General features: G+C 42.8%; 1 protein-coding gene across 1 annotated transcript in view; it reads right to left on the bottom strand.

Moving 5' to 3' along the window:
* NCOA7 (nuclear receptor coactivator 7) overlaps positions 1–19,241 on the bottom strand; it is a 382,797-nt gene that overhangs the window by 233,802 nt on the left and 129,754 nt on the right. Inside the window, exons 3-5 of the mRNA XM_030198488.1 lie at positions 18,897–18,976; positions 15,776–15,883; positions 12,782–12,889 (exon numbers count right to left, since the gene is read on the bottom strand). Of these exons, the coding sequence (XP_030054348.1) occupies positions 12,782–12,889; positions 15,776–15,883; positions 18,897–18,976 (296 nt within the window). The remainder of the gene's footprint in view (positions 1–12,781; positions 12,890–15,775; positions 15,884–18,896; positions 18,977–19,241) is intronic.

The raw sequence follows: 19,241 nt of genomic DNA, 5'->3' as shown, positions 1-19,241 counted from the left end.
GCGAGTCTCCCACTCCCAAATTATCCCCAGTGATTTCTAGGTTACTGGAGGCCACACTCCCAGTGGTCCCTCAGTTCCCAGAAAGCACTCACAGACCCAACACACAAACCACAAAGATTCTTTATCAGTCCAGACAACAGAGTCTACAAAGAAATTTGTTTATTGTCTAAAAAATTTAACAATGGAACAAAATAGTGCCAATAGCAAACAATAACAGGTAACTGAAATATGGATCAATTATAACACTAACTAAACATCTGTATACTGTCTAAACAGTACCTGGGAAGGTCAGGACATATAATTCACCAAGCCTTAGAAAAGAGATCTGTCTCTCTTTTCTCCCAGGCTAAGACTGAACTCAAAACTAGTAAAAACCAAATGACATGAGCTCCTGGGCCAATCTGAGCCAAGTCAACAAGATTTCAAATATATACTGCTTCTTGCTTCCTGTTTGTGTCAAACTAAAGAAGAAACACCCAGTTCTCTGTAACAGCTTTACAGCAAAGAAACACCACCTGCTGGCAAAATAGGAGAAATACACTTCAGAACATAATTTAATATATATCTAATATATTTTACTGGCTTAAAACACAGTGTTTGTTCACAAATGCTTCTTGTGCAATTAGGGAATTATACTTACATTTTAAAATTTTTAAGTTTGTCAGAGTTTTAGGATCATGGTGGGTAATATATTCAGTTTCCAGGTTTTTAATGTCAGAATCAAGTTTTTAAATTTCTCTTTTACATTTAAACCTGCTGCATAGCTAATTATTGCTCCCCTGATTGTGGCTTTATATGCACCCCTACAAACATTAACAAAGTAGTCAGACAGTGGGTTGTTGTCAAAGTATTCTATAGATTTAGTTTTGATGTAGTTGATAAAGTTATCGTCCTGAAAAGTAAGGTAGTGTTAAAATCTCTAGGACCCTTAGTTGGAAGGAGTAGTTATATTTTATAAGAGCAAAGATATTGCCGAGTGATTTGATATTGTTTTACTATGTATCTCAGTATTAGTTACATGAGGCATTAATTGCTTGGAAATTAGAAAATAATCAATTCTCAAATAACTCATAAGTATATAAGTATTGCCATACTGGGACAGATCAAAGGTCCATCAAGCCCAGCACCACTCCAGGAGTACCGATAACAAAACAGTACAATACATTTTAAGCTGCTTATTCTAGAAACAAGCAGTGGATTTTCCCCAAGTGCATTTTAATAATGGTCTATGGACCTTTCCTTTAAGAAGCCAGACAAACCTTTTTTTAAACACTGCTAAGCTAACTGCTTTTACTATATTCTCTGGCAACGAATTCCAGAGTTTAATTACACGTTGAGTGAAGAAATATTTTCTCCAATTTGTTTTAAATTTACTACGTTGTCGCTTCATTGCGTGTCCCCTAGTCCTAGTATTTTTCGAAAGAATAAACAAGCAATTCACATCTACCCGTTCCACTCCACTCATTATTTTATAGACCTCTATCATATCTCCCCTCAGCCATCTTTTCTCCAAGCTGAAGAGCCCATCTCCTTTATCATTTTTGCCGCCCTTCTCTGTACCTTTTCTAATTAAACTATATCATTTTAGAGATGCGGTGACCAGAATTGAACACAATATTCGAGGTGCGGTCGCACCATGGAGCAATACAAAGGCATTATAACGTCCTCATTTTTGTTTTTCATTCCTTTCCTAATAATACCTAACATTCTATTTGCTTTCTTAGCTGCCACTGCACACTGAGCAGAGGGTTTCAATGTATCATCAACTATGATGCCTAGATCCCTTTCCTGGTCAGTGACTCCTAAAGTGGAACTATAAATCAGGTTCCTCCTTCCCACATGCATCATTTTGCATTTGCTCACATTAAACATCATCTGGTATTAGATCATCTGGCATTTAGATGCCCAGTTTCCCAGTCTTGTAAGGTCCTCTTGTAATTTTTCACAATCCTTTTGTGATTTAACAACTTTGAATAACATTGTGTCGTCAGCAAATTTAATTATCTCACTAGTTACTCCCATCTCTAGATCACAAGGAGCTGCAGTGGAAATTGAACCCAGCTCCCCAGGGTCAAAGTACCTAGGGCAATGGAGGGTTAAGTGACCTGCCCAGAGTCACAAGGAGCTGCAGTGAGAACGGAACTCAGTTCCCCAGGATCAAAGTCCGCTGCACTAACCACTAGGCTACTCCTCCACTCCATTCTGTGAAAATGATCTCGGGATCTGCAGAATCAGGCTGCCATCACCATCGGGCTCGCTAGCGTCCCCCTTCCCCTTTTAAAATTGTTAAGAGTTGAAATTTTAAAAGTGATTTATGCAACAATACAATCAGCTATCTGAAAACTACTTGGCTTTAATAGGACTGTGTATGCATGTTCTGGAACAGTACAAGTGTTTTAGCCACACCGTGAAGAGGCATTCCTAAGACCATGCTTACATCAGAGGAAGAAAAGCATACTAGATTTAGCAGCTGAGAGAACAGCAATTCCCAGCTCAAGGTACTTACCTGCATGACCTTTCAAATATGCTCACAAGAGATAAAAGAATGGCTTGCTTGCAATTCAACCTTGTGCCTATTATTGCCCTATGCATATATAATGCCTGCTTGAATTCAGTCACACTACCAATTCTACGACCTGCAGGTAGGTTATTTGAGGCATTTGCCATCCTCTTAGTAAAGCATTTTCTTATAATTCCTCTGAGTCTTTTTCTTTCCAAGTTCAAATCACGATGCCTTGTCTCTGAACTTTCTTTTTCTACGGAAAACATCACTTTCTTGTAATTTACTGAAGCCTGTCAAATGTAAGTACATAAATACATAAGCACTGCCATACTGGGCCACACCAAAGATACATTAGGCTCAGCATCCTGTTTCCAACAATAGCAAATCCAGGTCACAAGTACATGGCAAGATCCCAAAAGAGTAAAACAGATTTTATGCTGCTTATACCAGGAATAAGCAGTGGATTTTCCCAAGTCCACCTTCACAATGGTTTATGGAATTTTCTTTTAGGAACTTGTCCAAACCTTTTTTAAACCCTATGCTAAATCACTTTTAGCACATTCTCTGACAATGAATTCCAGAGCTTAATTATACCTTGAATGAAGAAATATTTGTCCTAAATGTACTGCTTAGTAACTTCATTGGGTGCCCCCTAATCCTTGTGCTTTTGGAAAGATTAAACAAATGATTCACGTCTACACGTTCCACTCATGAATTTATAGACTTCTATCATATTGCCTCTCAGCTGAATGGCCTGGCCACTTTAGCCTTTCCTCACAGGGAAGTCGCTCCATTTTGGTTGCCCTTTCTTGTACCTTTTCTAATTCCACTATATCATGACCCTTCTTTTTCCACCTTTCCCCAGTGAATACATTTTAAGCATCTTAAGCCCTCCTTTCTATGATCTACAGATCTTCACTAAACTGCATCCATTCTCTCAATGTCCTTCCAAAGGTATGACCTCAAGAAATGAACTCCATACTCACAGCTCGGTCCATTGGTCATCTTTACGAAAGCAGCATTATCTCCTTTCTTCCTCTAGATGACAACTCTGCTTATGCAACCAAGCATAATGTTAGCTTTCCCCAGTTGCTTTTATTGCTACCATTTGGTCACCAGAGATAATTCCAGATAAAAATAATCTGTAACCTATCATTAAAATCATCTACGGTACCAGAAGATTGTAAAGTAGACACCATAATATCAATTTTTAAATAGGGTTTCCTTCTTTCCAGAGGTGATCCAGGAAATGACAGACCAGTGAGCTAAATGTCAATGCTAGGCAAAATGGTAGAAATTATTATAAAGAACAAAATTAGCGAAAGCATAGACCAGAGGCAGGCACCCTGCGTCCCGTCACTGAATGTTCTTCAGCCCACGAAATTATGGGAAGAATACACAGAAAACAGCTTGTACAACATCATTAACCAGAGTTTTGTTGTCAATGGAACCAATGAAGGATATAGCAATAGGACACAACAATATTGTGTGGAAAGAAAGAAGTATACAGTAACAGACCATTCTGGAAATAATTTATGTTAATTCAGTCATTATATTCAGTTTTGATGGCAATGAATTATATAGTGCATTTGCTAATTTTCTGTGTGCGAGAGAGAGGAAGTGATATCACCATCCATGATGGCTGCTTAAACGAGAAGCTCTCGACATGAGGTAACATCAGCATCCCTTGAAGCCATCCCGGTAACGGAACACTGACATAATGAGGGTTACATTTGTAGGAGACCTGAGGGAGAGTTTGTAATGTCCGCTCCCCGTCCCTGGGCTGTGAATTATCAGCAACGAGCGGCGGCCTTAGGCACCTTCGATAACCACAATGGACGCCTCACCCACTGTTTCTTTAACGTCCCAGGTCTCTGCAGAGGACTGTATGATGATGATGTGCACCCGGCTTCAAGAAATAAAAATGGGCCTTAAAGCTGTCAGACTAGAGCTCACAGCTTTGGGCACAGACCTGCGGGTGAGATAGTGAGCTAGGCATACGCCTGTTAGATACAGAAGCGGGCCTCGAGGAGCAAGTGGATGCCATTTCAAGCATTGAAAAACAACTCCTCGACCATAAGCGAGATAATAAGTTTTTGCTGAAGAAAGTTGAGGATCTCGAGAATAGGAGTCACTGATCTAATTTACGGATACGAGCGCTTCTGGAACTGTCTGTGAATCTGTAGAGCAACGAACTGGTGCAGCTATGCTGTCAAAGCCATCTATGCCACGGGAACCATCGACCATTGGCACTGAGAAAGCACATTATGCGCTAGGGACCCGGAGACCGAATGTCCCTAAGGATACTGTGGTGTGTTTCACAGAGCATAAAGAGGGTGTACTAACTAAGGCGAGGGCTCTAGCCCCCTTTGAGTGGAACAGCTATAAGGTGGACATTTATCAGGCTTTGTCCGCTACCACACTAAGTGCCAGAGTGAATTGCGGCCGTCAACCCAACAGCTATGGGATGAGGGGATTCGATATAAGTAGGAACACCCATTTGCACTAGTGTTTTACATGGATAGCAAGTTACAGTGTATTTGTTCAGCTGACGAGGCACAAGAGTTCCTCTCATAGGGGAAACGGATTTCGCAAGTTCCTGCTTCCCGAGCTGGTCACAAGACACAGGATCAGCCTAGATGGCAGCGAGTGTCACATGGGGAGGGTCAGCCCAAGAGGCAAGCTATCTGGGAAGCAGCTGCCATCACAGCAGTCGCAGACTTGAAAGCTGTTCTTCTGGATGTACAGTTTATTACTTGAGTTTGGTTTCTATGACCAGTATAATTGTGGAGGATGTATCTGCAGAATGCCTATTATCGCCCGGGATGGCTAGCAGGGGCCACCAGTATAGAAGTATAGTTTAGATGGTGTGAGACTCACTTCTCTCTGTTATGGGCATGTCACTAGGAAGTTGTGTGACATGCCCTATTTGGTTATGGGGGGGGTTGGTGGGGAGGAGGTGGGCAGGGGAGGGGGGACCCAGGGTGTCAATGGGTGGTAGATTACTGTATATGGATGAGTTTGCTAGATGCTGGAATTTAATTGTGTGACCTTAAATGTCCATGGTCTTAATACGTCTGCTAAGCGTCAACTGATGTTTAAGGAACTGCTGCTCTTGTGCGCGTATGTGGCTTTCATCCAGGAAACACACCTGAAGCCACAGCATTAGCATTTGGTGGTGCATACATGCTATCCCACCATACTGCTTGCATCAAATGCTCTAATAATAAAACTAAGGCAGTGCTTATACACCTACAAAAGTGGTGATAGGGAAGAAGCTGGAAACTACAGGCCGGTAAGCCTCACTTCGGTTATTGGAAAAGTAATGGAAGTGATGCTGAAGGAAAGGATAGTGAATTTCCTGGAAGCCAACAAGTTGCAGGATCTGAGACAACATGGTTTTACCAAAGGGAAATTGTGCCAAACGAATCTCACTGAATTCTTTGACTGGGTGACTGGAGAATTGAATCAGGGACGTGCTATAGACATAATCTACTTAGATTTCAGCAAAGCTTTTGACACGGCTCCCTACAGGAGGCTCTTGAATAAACTTGACGGGCTGAAGATAGGACCCGACGTGTTGAACTGGATTAGGAACTGGTTGACGGACAGACTCCAGAGGGTGGTGGTAAATGGAATTCGCTTGGAGGAGGGAAAGGTGAGTAGTGGAGTGTCTTAGGGATCGGTGCTGGGGCCGATTCTGTTCAATATATTTGTGAGTGACATTGCCGAAGGGTTAGAAAGTAAAGTTTGCCTTACAAAGATTTGTAACAGAGTGGACACCCGGGAGGGAGTGGAAAACATGAAAAAGGATCTGCAGAAGCTAGAAGAATGGTCTAAGGTTTGGCAATTAAAATTCAATGCGAAGAAATGCAAAGTGATGCACTTAGGGAGTAGAAATCCACGGGAGACGTATGTGTTAGGCGGTGAGAGTCTGATATGTACGGAAGGGGAGAGAGATCTTGGGGTGATAGTATCTGAGGATCTGAAGGCGACAAAACAGTGTGACAAGGCAGTGGCCGTAGCTAGAAGGTTGCTAGGCTGTATAGAGAGAGGTGTGACCAGCAGAAGAAAAGATGTTTTAATGCCCCTGTATAAGTCGTTGGTGAGGCCCCACCTGGAGTATTGTGTTCAGTTTTGCAGGCCGTATCTTGTTAAGGATGTAAAAGAATTGAAGCGGTGCAAAGAAAAGCTACGAGAATGGTATGGGATTTGCGTTACAAGATGTATGAGGAGAGACTTGCTGACCTGAACATGTATACCCTGGAGGAAAGGAGAAACAGAGGTGATATGATACAGATGTTCAAATATTTTAAAAGTATTAATCCGCAAACGAACCTTTTCCGGAGATGGGAAGGCGGTAGAATGAGAGGACATGAAACGAGATTGAAGGGGGGCAGACTCAAGAAAAATGTAAGGAAGTATTTTTTTTCACAGAGAGAGTGGTGGATACTTGGAATGCCCTCCCGTGGGAGGTGGTGGAGATGAAAACGTTAACAGAATTCAAACATGTGTGGGATAAACATAATAGAATCCTGTTCAGAAGGAATGGATCCTCAGAAGCTTAGCCGAGATTGGGTGGCAGAGCTGGTGGGGGGAGGCGGGGCTGGTGCTGGGCAAGACTTCTAAGGTCTGTGCCCTGAGAGTGGCAGATACAAATCAAGGTAAGGTATACACAAAAAGTGGCACATGTGAGTTTGTCTTGTTGGGCAGACTGGATGGACAGTGCAGGTCTTTTTCTGCCGTCAACTATGTTACTATGTTATACTGTTGTCCTCCCTCCTTCCCCATTTATTTCTTAAACTACTCTTGAGGGACACGCTATATACTTTTTTTAAAATCTATTTATGCCCCTAATGAGGTCCGTGAATTACAGTGCTATGGGAAGGGTCACCTCCTTTTGGGAAGGGACTTTAACCTTATGCTTGACCACAATTAGATACAGTGCAGAGAATACAGTATGCAAAGCATGACAGGGCGTTGCCTAAATGTTTTATGGCACGCTGGGGCCTGGTAGATTTATGGAGACATAGGCATGGTTCCAAGAGACTATACTTGCTTTTCCTCCATGCATCACACTTTTTCCCCGCATAGATATATGGCTGGGGAATGGGGATATTGTTGCTGCTTTGCAGGGGACTACTATTGAGACTCGCATATGGTCAGATTATGTGTCAGTAGTACTCACTCTCATGACAGCAGGTGAGAGATTGGGACCAAGGTACTGGCGGATGATTGATGTATCGCTGCTGGATCCTCAAAATATTTGGAGAAAGCTATTAAAGAATATATAGAGCTTAATGATATGGAAGATGTTAATCCTATTATCTTATGGGAAGGTCTTAAAGCTGTCATCCGATAGCACATTATAGCCTTGAAGGCCCATCTTAAGTAACACTGCTGGGCTCAGGAGCGCTCCCTGCTGGATCAAATAGCCCTATTGGAAGTTCAGCATAAGCTTAATCCCTCAAACACTTCCTGCACGAGCATCTCCATACACTGCGTGTTTTATCCTGGGACGGCAGACATATAACATCTGATGTCTGCTTCATCTGCTCCAACAGGCTCGAGAGAACCAGGCACCTATGCTATTATTATCTATTGATGCTGAAAAAGCATTTGACCAGGTGTGCTGGCCTTTCATGTTCACAGTGCAGGATGGGGATATCAGGGTGCTATTTAACCTGGATACGCTTGCTCTAATGGAGTCCTCTTGCGGCTTTACAAATTAATGGCTCATATACTCAGCCTTTGGAACTACACTGAGGTACTCGTCAGGGCTGTGCGGTCTCCCCACTGCTGTTTGCTATATCCATAGAACCTTGGGATCAGGATATTGGGGGGGACTGGATAGGGGGTCAGCATGAGCATAAAAATAAAAATAAGATTATGCTCTCTGCGGATGACATTCTCCTGACCTTAACAACACCTGAGACGTCTCTTAGATGAGTCAAGGAGGCCCTTACACAATATGGGCACATGTCTGATTTCAAGGTTGATATGACTAAATCATAAATTCTAAATCTCAATCTTCCAGCCCCGATAATAAATCACTTGAAGGGCAGTTTTCCATTTCCCTGGGCTCATAAGTCTATCAAATATTTAGGGGTTCATGTTACTGCTACTTTAGGGGGTTTATATTCCGCTAATTTTCCACCCAAACTTTGTGAATTGTTTGAAGAGCTTGAGAGATGGGAGGGTCTTACGATATCTTGGATTGGCCATTTTCAGGCAGTAAAGCTGATGCTTCTGCATCTTTTCTTTTTTTTTTTTAACTCTTCCTCTCCCAGTTCCTCAGCATTTTTTGTACAATTTAATCATAAGATGTTTGCAGTTTTTTGGTGAAAGTGTCCACCAAGGGTGGGGAGATCTATGCTTTTTCTGCCAACTTCTAAGGAGGGGGATAGGAGTTCCTAACATGCTGCTATACTATCAGGCAGCTCAGTTGCGATTTTTAGTGGATTGGATACCAGGTACCTCCAAAAGGTGGCTTAATTGGGAGCGGTTTTGGTTGTGGTCCCCTCCACTCTGGGCTACCCTGTGGTTACCAAAGACATATCTTTCAGTGCTAACCCTTAGGGTGCTGATACATATTAGTCACCCCTTGACCATGTGGTACATGATTCAGATCGCCTTTATCATCTCCAGACAGCCTTACAGTATGCTCCCAATTTTTCTCCAAACCCCAGAAATCCAGTGTATAGAAGATGGGCCACCAATGGTTTGTATACTTTGGGGCAATTTTGGGAACAGGAGGAATTTGTCTCCTTTGAGGATCTTTAGGAGGAATATGGATTAAGAGGGAGATGTTTCATTATCGGCAGGTATGGGATTTTATACATCGTAAGGCTCGGTGAGAACTTAGTCTGGCTGAAACTGCACTGGAACAAGCCATATGAGGAGGGGAAAAGAGGCAGCATATCTCACCTATATTCAGCCCTGCTGTTGTATTCTGCCTCCCTTTTCAGCTTGTTGTCCTGAGTGTTCCAGCGTTAGTGTTTGTTCGATAGGAATCAAAAATAAGCCGCATTTTACAGAGTTTCTAACGATAAGTCTTGCATAAGTTATATACAGTTTTGCATTCAGTTGTACAAAGTTAGCGAACAAGTTCATACATCTAGTAGAAGACTCCTAAGGCAGGCCACTTCTGGCTGAAATACGACTTCTGTCGAGTCCTGGATGTTTTGATAAAGCTTCCTGGAACATTGTCTGTTATCCTATTTTTGTCATCTTCGTTGTGTTTGTCTCAAATTCTGCAACCCAGCATCGCTATATATATTTAGATGGGAAGGAGCATTGCATGCCACCTTCCCCTCGGAGACCTGGGAAAAAGGTTTTAAGTACTTGCTTAAACCCTCAGTGGCTAGTAACCTCTCTGAAAATGGTTTCAAAATTTTCTATACTGGTACTATACTCCTGAGGCTTCTGATCAGTGTTGGAGGAACTGTGGGAAAAGGGGTTCGTTCTTACATATCTTGTGGGCATGTACTGTGGTAGTCTTACTGGATATCTGTTTTGGATTTGGTATACCAGGTACTACAAAAGCCATACCTGTGGCAGGCAGAGTGCTACCTGTTGCATTTTAAGCCACTGGAAGTCAGTGTCGAATATCATAAGGTAAAATTAGTCCTTATCTGATAATTTCCTTTCCATTAGTCCCAACATATCAATCCAGAGATACAAACTGCCCCTACCGGGAAGAATTAAGTCCACTACTAACTGTGTCAGGAAAGCAGCTGGAGGTAGCACAGAGCACACACCGGCACAATGAAGCTCTCGGCCTCAGCCTCTTTGTTTGTTTGTTTTAGTTTTTTAAAAGGCAGGAGATTTTGGGCCTAGCTGGAGAGCAACTTCCAGGATATGGTAAGAGCTTGGCCAAAGCAGGCCAGGGAGGTAGGAAATGGTGAGGGCGGGGGGAGGGACCTGACCCCACCAGATGTACCCCAATCAGGCTGGAATTGAAAGCCCAGACCCCCAGCTCAACTAAACCTGAGGGAACAGGCTAGGAGCAAACACCATCCAGAGAGCTGCACAGGATATGTCCATCCACCTGCTGACAGAGAGAGAATACTGAAGTTAAGGTGGCTGCACATGTCCACATATAGTAAACTTCTGAAGTTCTCTCTATCTCCACTTGCTGGTAGAGGGACATAACCCACTCGTCTCTGGACTGATCCGTGGGATGCTATGGAAGTTGCTGATACATTTCTTTACAGCAGCTTAGCTGGCTTTAGCACGCAACTTTAAACATAAGACATTGTTGTCTATGCTGCATATTGTTCAAAAGGTGTATTTTCTTTTTCAAATGTCTAAATTGACTGCATTGAGATAAGGTAATTTGTTGTCTTTTTCTAAAATCTGGCAACCATATGAGCACTGGAGATCTCAGTCAGGTCTAAGTACCTGGTGATTGTGGCACTACGGCTCAGGAGGGATAGAAGGGGAGAGTCTTGGGGTGTATTCTGTTTGTACTAAAAGTCAATAAATTTAAAAAATATATATAAAAAATGTTCTATGTGCAGCCCACTAGGGGTAGAACTGACATTCATGAGGCCCTCTGTGTATAGTTGCCCACCCTGACATAGATAAACGTGGTTTAATGGGAAAGGGTTAACACAGATTTAGCCAAGTAAAGTCTTGCCTCACTAATCTGCATTTTATTGAAGGTGCAATCAACATGTGGATAATGGTGAATCAGTTGATTACTATATCTAGACTCTCAGAAAAGTTCTTCATGAGACACTCCTGAGGAAATTAAAAAGCCATGGGAGAAGAGACAATGTCCTGTTGTGGAACTTTTTTCCTTTAATAAGTTTTTATTTATTTTGAGAACATGAAGACAATACTATTACTAAGAAAACAGCTAACAGCTCCTCCAAATTAAACCTCAGTAGATAAGATCAGCCAGTGGTTTCTTCAAGCTGATCACAATCAAATTGATCTGCCCTTCTCATGCTCCCCCCTCTTCCCCCAGCATAAGTTCCAAGTGGGTCCATTCTAGAGAATAACTGCGGGGATGGGGACAGGGGATGGGGACAGAGCCCGCAGGGATGGGATGGGGACAGAGTGGGGATAGGGACAGATCCCACAATGACAGGATGGGGTGAGGACGGGGACAAACTTTGTCCCTGTGTCACTTTCTACTTTGAAGCCTGTTAATGAACTAGACTGTTATTTATGTTTGATTGATGCAGACGACAATATTTTTATTTTTTGGAAAAACAAGCAAACATGCTGACCACAGCTAGCAAAATTTGCATGGGGGATTCTGTACATCTTGCTACCAGCACATCTTCTACTGCAGGAGCTAGACTGACTCCTGAGATTGTTGATGACTTCTTATTCATCCACAGATTAAAAAATCATAACAGTGCTTCAAAGGGCATATTTCTCCCCTCTAGGGCATACAGAACGGGCTGTATTTTGTACCCATGGACATTTTAACAGGGTGGATTAGAATTCCTTGGGGTAGTAGAAGTCAGCTATTGTTGAGGTTGGAAGGGTAGAGGGTGGTGGTGATGGGAGGGTTTATTATAGTTGCTCATTGTTATTTCTATTTTTAATTTATCTACAACAGTTGCACAGCATATTGTTCCTTTTTATACTTTAATAAAAAGATTTAAATATAAAATCATAAGTGTTTGAGGCTTCTGCAGATGAGAACAGAGCCCATGGGGATGGAGCCAGAACTTGTGGGGACGGAGACGGGGCCTGCAGGGACGAGATGGGGACAGAGACGGGGCCTGCAGGGACGAGATGGGGACAGAGACGGGGCCTGCAGGGATGGAGTGGGGACGGAGACAGAACCCACAGGGATGGGGATAAACCGCCAAGAGTCCAACACCAGATCTCTGGGAACTCTCCGCTCCTCTGGTATTAATGAAGGCTCAAGCACTGGAGGGGGACAAAGGCTGACCTTCTATCATTGATCACAATTGCTCTGCTCTGGAAGAAACAACCACCAGTTCACCCCATATAGGAAAACGACCCATCTAATCCAGAGGTATGTTCAGAGGAAAAAACTTGCATTTTCTCTTTCCACTCATCACAGCAAAACTGAGTCATCTGACTGAGCCTGGCATGCTGCCATTAATAAATTCTGCCCACCCCCTACTTCAACACCTTTTTACAGGTCACACATCTGGAAAACAATCATTTCAGCTTGCTTCAGTATGTTCTGCTCAAGTCTTACGTTTTTATGTCTATATGGCACATCAGCATTTCCACTTCTTAAGCTACATAAATGTTATACTGTCAGCAAAACAAGTCTGGACTCACAGGGAGTTTATCATATTCAGCATCTGATGAAACAGGAGAAACAACACAACCAGGACTGGAACCCAGGCTAGCACTGGAATGATGGTTAATGTCTGGCACATAAAGCACCTGTGAAAACAACAAACCTTTTATTAACGGAAGAGTTCAAGACAACTGAACAGCTCTACTGCAGGCATTCAAAAGGAATTTTCTGTACACCAGTGGTCACTGAATGTCAATTTTCAGCAATTTCTATATAAATCCCTAAAAGGAGAGACACTGAAATAACATTCTAAAAAATGTAGTCAATCCCTGTATGGGGACTGGGGATGTTCAACAAAATAAGAATCCCAAACTCTGAATCAAAAACTATATATTAGGTAGAAGGGGAGGAGAATTCAGTATAGGCTATTCCTTCAGCCGAGCTATTTTTTAGTGAGACTAGCCATAATAAAACAGCTCACTATAAATGCTCTATACATCGTCAGTACCCCTTGTAAATGAAACCCTTCTACCCAATTTTAGTACTTATCATTACAAAATATATGTAATCAAAAAACGAGTGAGAGAAACTTTAATGAACATTCCCTTCCTCCTACCTCCCCGATTCAGTTTTTTTTCAAAATTCTTGTTACAAATCAACACAACATAATTTGTGATCCAGAATAAAAAAAGATAATACAGCACCAGATATAAATAGAACAGTCAGACCTAATTTTATTTCTCATACTGACAATATCAAAGACTCATCTAGGGGACATACACCTTGTGGACATTGTAAGGCATGTCCGCTACCTTATAAAGATTTTGAATTGAATTCTCTTCCCCTTCTACCTAATATACAGTTTTGATTCAAAGTTTGGGTTTCTTATTTTTTGAACATCCCCAGTCCCCATACAGAGATTGACTACATTTTTGTCAATTTTCAGCAGCACTATGAGGGTAATTTTACAAAGGATTTTTAGGCACCAAGAATTTGCTTATTTGGAGCCCATTTTATAAAGGAAAGTAGGCATCTACTTTTCTTTATAGAATACTAGCTAACAGGTTAAATATTTGCCTGTATTTTAAGCATGAGCACTTACACTAGCCATTGAGTTAGTGTAAATATTCACGCTCAGATTGGCAAAGAACACACTTAGATTGCAGCATTTTATAATCACATGTTCCACTGAAACTCTACCTATTTAAATGCCCACCTGCAAAGCACACACCATCAAATTTTAGAGCACACCTACAGAATAGCACTTAGCTGGAATACGGTCATTTATCCACATGTGCATCAACATAGATACAGATATTCTGCACCTAAACCAACCACCTACTAATCCCTCTAAACTGATAGTGAATGCTACATACCTGTAGAAGGTATTCTCCGAGGACAGCAGGCTGATTGTTCTCACTGATGGGTGACGTCCATGGCAGCCCCTCCAATCGGAACACTTTCTAGCAAAGTCCTTTGCTAGTCCTCGTGCGCCGATGCGCACCGCGCATGCGCGGCCATCTTCCCGCCCGAACCGGCTCGTGCCGGCCAGTCTCATATGTAGCAAGACAAAGAGAAGGGAAGACACAACTCCAAAGGGGAGGCGGGTGGGTTTGTGAGAACAATCAGCCTGCTGTCCTCGGAGAATACCTTCTACAGGTATGTAGCATTCGCTTTCTCCGAGGACAAGCAGGCTGCTTGTTCTCACTGATGGGGTATCCCTAGCCCCCAGGCTCACTCAAAACAACAACCATGGTCAATTGGGCCTCGCAACGGCACGCGAGGACTAGCAAAGGACTTTGCTAGAAAGTGTTCCGATTGGAGGGGCTGAGTTTTTTGTGCTGGAGGCGAGTGAGTATAGGCTTGGGCTGGCAATGTTTCCCTGGTCTTTTTTCAACCTGTTACTGGCAAGCATAGTATAGGGACAGACAACAATGGTTCTGTACTCTGCATCTCTTCACACATGCTCATTAGCAAGCCAACTCTTTTCTGTGCACATCTGCTAGTCACATAGCAGTATTTTTATTTCTCCTGTGCAAATGTGCTAGCAACTCCACACGAGGATGTTACAACCCAATTTGGGGATGTGACCCCCTGTTTGGGAACTACTTGCATTGACAGGGGTGGAACTGAGGGCAAAACAGCATAGTACACACAGAAGTTTCATTATGAAAGCCCCTCATGTACATTTTCAGAGGTACTCCATTCTGGCAGCTGCCAAATTTTGAAAATTATAAGGTACCTGTAAGATCTGCAAGCTCCTCATGGGGTTTGAAAATTACCCTCTGAACACACATTTTAACTATGCCTGAACATTTTTAAACCCTTGACTGGATTTCCACAGACTAACCAAATGCCACTTTATTTAAGTTTTCCATGATGTAAATATGACATTTACCATCTTATAGCAGAGAAACTGGAGCAGTTTATCCCATAATATTTGTCAGTGCCAGTCCTAGGGTCTCTGGCGCCCCCCTGCACACTGAGTTGGCGCCCGCGCGCGCCCCCACCAGCATCTCCTTTCTCTTTTCTTCCACCCTGCCCCTGTCCAGCGATTCTCCGCCCCCATCCCCTGCCATACCGCACCGCCCTTGGCGTTTTAAATCTTTAATTTACCTCCGTTCCAGCAGCCGCGTCATTTGAAAGCCCTGCCCCGTCTCTAGCCTTCCCTCCCTTCGTGAGTTCGTTCTGAAGTCCCGCCCTTGAGGAAATGACATCAGAAGGCGGGACTGTGGAATGAACTCACGAAGGGAGGGAAGGCTAGAGACGGGGCAGGGCTTTCAAATGACGCGGCTGCTGGAACGGAGGTAAATTAAAGATTTAAAGCACCAAGAGTGGCACGGTATGGCGCCGCAGTGGCGCCCTTGAAGGCAGGCGCCCCCCTGCGGCGCTTACCCCGCTTACTGGGTTTGACCGGCCCTGATATTTGTGCACTAACATACAGTAAGCACCAATACAAAAAGGAGCACTAAAGTATCTACAGAAATGCAATCAAAGGTCCATCAGAATTCATACAGGAGAGAGTACATTACCTGTCCCGGAACAATTGTCCGTGTGAATAGCTTGTTGATTACCACAAGTTTATTAGGTGTAACGTTAAACTTCAGTGCTATGCTGTTTAGAGTATCAGAAGCTTCTGCCTGAAAAGGAAAGAAAAAGTAGCTTTTCAGCTAGACTCACAAGTTGGTGCACACAAGTCATTGTGTCAACAATCAAAAGGCAATAGACACACCTTTGTAAACAGGAAGAAAAGCATTCAGCCTCCTTCCATATGCTACAGAGTGAACATTAGAGTATACCACTTTGAGAAAGGACAGATTACATTGTATTTATGTACAAATTACTAAGGCTGATGGCAATGTAAATACATACTATGGAGGTAATCTTATAATGCACAAAACTGCGACTGAATACATGCAGGTAGGTGTAAATCGACAAGATGGTGCATAAATATATGAAACATCAAAAAACACAGAGGAAACAACCTCGCAAACAGCATAGGCAAATGTGCCAATAAATAGACAGCACTGTAAGGTCCAATTTGTTTATTGCATCCACTGACTCAACACAGGCCTGTGTATCGGCCAAAGGCCTGCATCAGAAGTCTCTATTGGATGTGAGGAACAAGAATGTTGGAACTATTCTGTGTATAATGTTTATACGATACAAGTACTTGGTAAACGGAACAGACACGCTGAACCCACTACTACACCACATAAAATACAACTGCCATGCAGTCCAAAACAAAGTGAATGAGTATCTTTTGCTATCAGCAAGAGATACTCATTCAATTTGATTTTGACTGTGTGGCAGTCGTACTTTATGTGATGTAGTAGTAGTTTCATCTGATATTCCTCTCTGTTCCTCTTCTTGAGTTTTTCTGTACAGTAAATAAAAGAGAAAAATGAAACCAATATGGTTCTCCAAGAAAGTGGCTGAGACAATAAAGAGTAGGCATTCATAGAATACAGAAAAACTCAAGAGGAATACAGAGAGGAATACCAGATGAAACTGAAAGAAGCCAAGAGAGAGATACGCCTGGCAAAAGCACGAGCGGAAGAACAAATGGCTAGAAATGTAAGGAGGGGCGACAAGAATTTTTTCAGGTATATTAGTGAAAGAAGGAAGATTAAAAATGGAATTGAGAGACTGAAAGATGCTGTGAACCGCTATGTAGATAATGATAAGGAAAAAGCAAATGTGCTAAACAAATACTTCTGTTCTGTGTTCATGGGAGAAAATCCTGGAGAAGGATCACGATTGACTGGCAAAGGTACTTATGAGAATGGAGTGGATATAGCACCATTCACGGAAAAAAATGTTTGTGAACAACTTGGAAATTTAAAGGTGGTCAAAGCCATGGGACCGAACGGGATCCATCCCAGGATACGGAGGAAGCTCAGAGATGTTCTGGCGGCTCCTCTTAAAGATTTGTTTAATAAATCATTGGAGACGGGGGAGGTTCCATGGGATTGGAGAAGAGTGGATGTGGTCTCTCTTCACAAACGTGGTGACAGAGAAGAAGCTGGAAACTACAAGCCAGTAAGCCTCACTTCAGTTATTGGAAAAGCAATGGAAGCGATGCTGAAAGGATAGTGAATTTCCTAGAATCCAATATACTACAGGATCCGAGACAACATGGTTTTACCAAAGGTAAAAGGATCTTCATATTCTCTTTTAGCATTTTTTATCAATGCTTTGCATCTGGCTTGACAGTGCTTATGTTGCTTCTTATTTTCTTCATTCGGATCTTTTTTTCCATTTTTTGAAGGATGTTCTTTTGGCTCTAATAGCCTCTTTCACCTCACCTTTTAACCATTCCGGCTACCGTTTGCTCTTTTTTCCACCTTTGTTGGTACGTGGAATACATCTAGTCTGGGCTTCCAAAACAGTATTTTTAAACACCGTTCACACCTTTGTGGCTGACCCTTTCAGCTTCTTTTTAACCATATTCCTCCTTTTATCATAGTCACCCTTTTGAAAATTAAAAGCTGCTACGTAGGTTACTGACGTCAGACGGGGGCGGGCCCAGGAGGAGAGAGACGCACGACCGAAGCTGGGCGAAGACAGGCATCAGCTTTTCTTCTTGCCCGTGCAGCGCCTTCGGACAGAGGAGAGAGGTGCTGCACGGGCCCGGTAAGAGGGAGGGGGGCCCGGTGGAGGGGGGGAATGGCGGCGATGACCCCAAGAGGGGGCAGGGCACAGGGCGGAGGATGTCGGGAGGCGGAGCTGAGGGGAGACAGAGTAGTGAGGAAGGGAGGGGGGGCCGGGGCTGCTAACGGTATGTTTTGCTTTTTAATATATAATGCAAGGGGAAGCGGGGGGGGGGGGGGAAACGGCGACCTCGGGCGGGGGGGCAAGGACGGCCATACAGGACGCTCCTCACGAGCGCCTTTGCCCCCTCCCGACCCTTTTTTTATTTTTGTTTTGATTTGGGAGCCATGTGCTTGTGTTTTGACTGTTTGTGGCATGTGCAGAGCAGCTAACATAACGCTTGGCTGCTCTGCGCATGATTTAGGGGCTGATTACCGACGTGTATTATGATTCTTTGATACATTGTACTTTTCAATACCGATCCGAGCATGTGTGACTTGTTGTTTTGGTGCATTCTTCATTTTTTTAAAAATCGTTAGGGACTTTAACGATTTAGATTTTTTAACGTTTGCTTGATGCATCTGCCTCTTAGTTCCTGGAGGGAGATTGTTTGCCAAGCCTGATTTTGAACTTGCATTCCAAAGTGGTGTGGTATCTGTAATCCTCTATTCCCCCTATTAAAATCAGCTCTACGGGTCTCTTGATGTGTCAGGATAGGGGAGTGGATCAAAATTAAAATCTGGCAGCTTTGAGAAAGTGCAACCACCGATACCCGACTTTTAAATCTTGGTTCGATGAGCCTGCATCACAGGGTCTAACTTTGTTTTAACATAGATGACATTAGAAAGTGCTTGATATTTGGGAAACAGGATGAATGCTAAGAATTTAAACAAGTTTTAAAAACACAAACTCAAACAAGTGATTCTGACTACCAGTATATTAATTTGCTCTTGGTATTATTTACATACATTCTTCAAGTATCATTAGAAAAAAATAGGTTATATATGTGAACTGAAATCAGGTTCTTGCATAAAATCTAGTAGTATGCTTTTTGCTTACAGTATATCCGATGGTGCCGAGAGGCTTCTGCGCAACCATTTTCTTCTCTTTTTTTTCTTTGCTTTTCTTCTGGTTGTCATCTGTTGACCAAGCAGGAAAAAAAAATGTTTATACTTCCTTTAAGTAATACAGAAACAATGAAGACACTTGGCTGCACATTCTGCAGATGATCTATGCCTGAGTCTCCTGTCACTGATGGAGATGCCTTTGGACACTAGCACTGGAGGAGGTGTAAGGGGAGGGGGGAGGGTAGCCAGGGGGATTACCACAAACTGCACCTGTAACTTCTGTCAGTATCAGGAAGATAGGAGATTTCTCCTCCAGCCCTCTTCCAGTAGGGAGCAT

This window comes from Microcaecilia unicolor, chromosome 3 (genome assembly GCF_901765095.1).
Source record: "Microcaecilia unicolor chromosome 3, aMicUni1.1, whole genome shotgun sequence".
In the NCBI taxonomy this organism is placed as follows: Eukaryota; Metazoa; Chordata; class Amphibia; order Gymnophiona; family Siphonopidae; genus Microcaecilia; species Microcaecilia unicolor.
The sequence above is the reverse complement of the archived record's forward strand: the minus strand, read 5'-3'. Positions and strand labels throughout refer to the sequence as shown.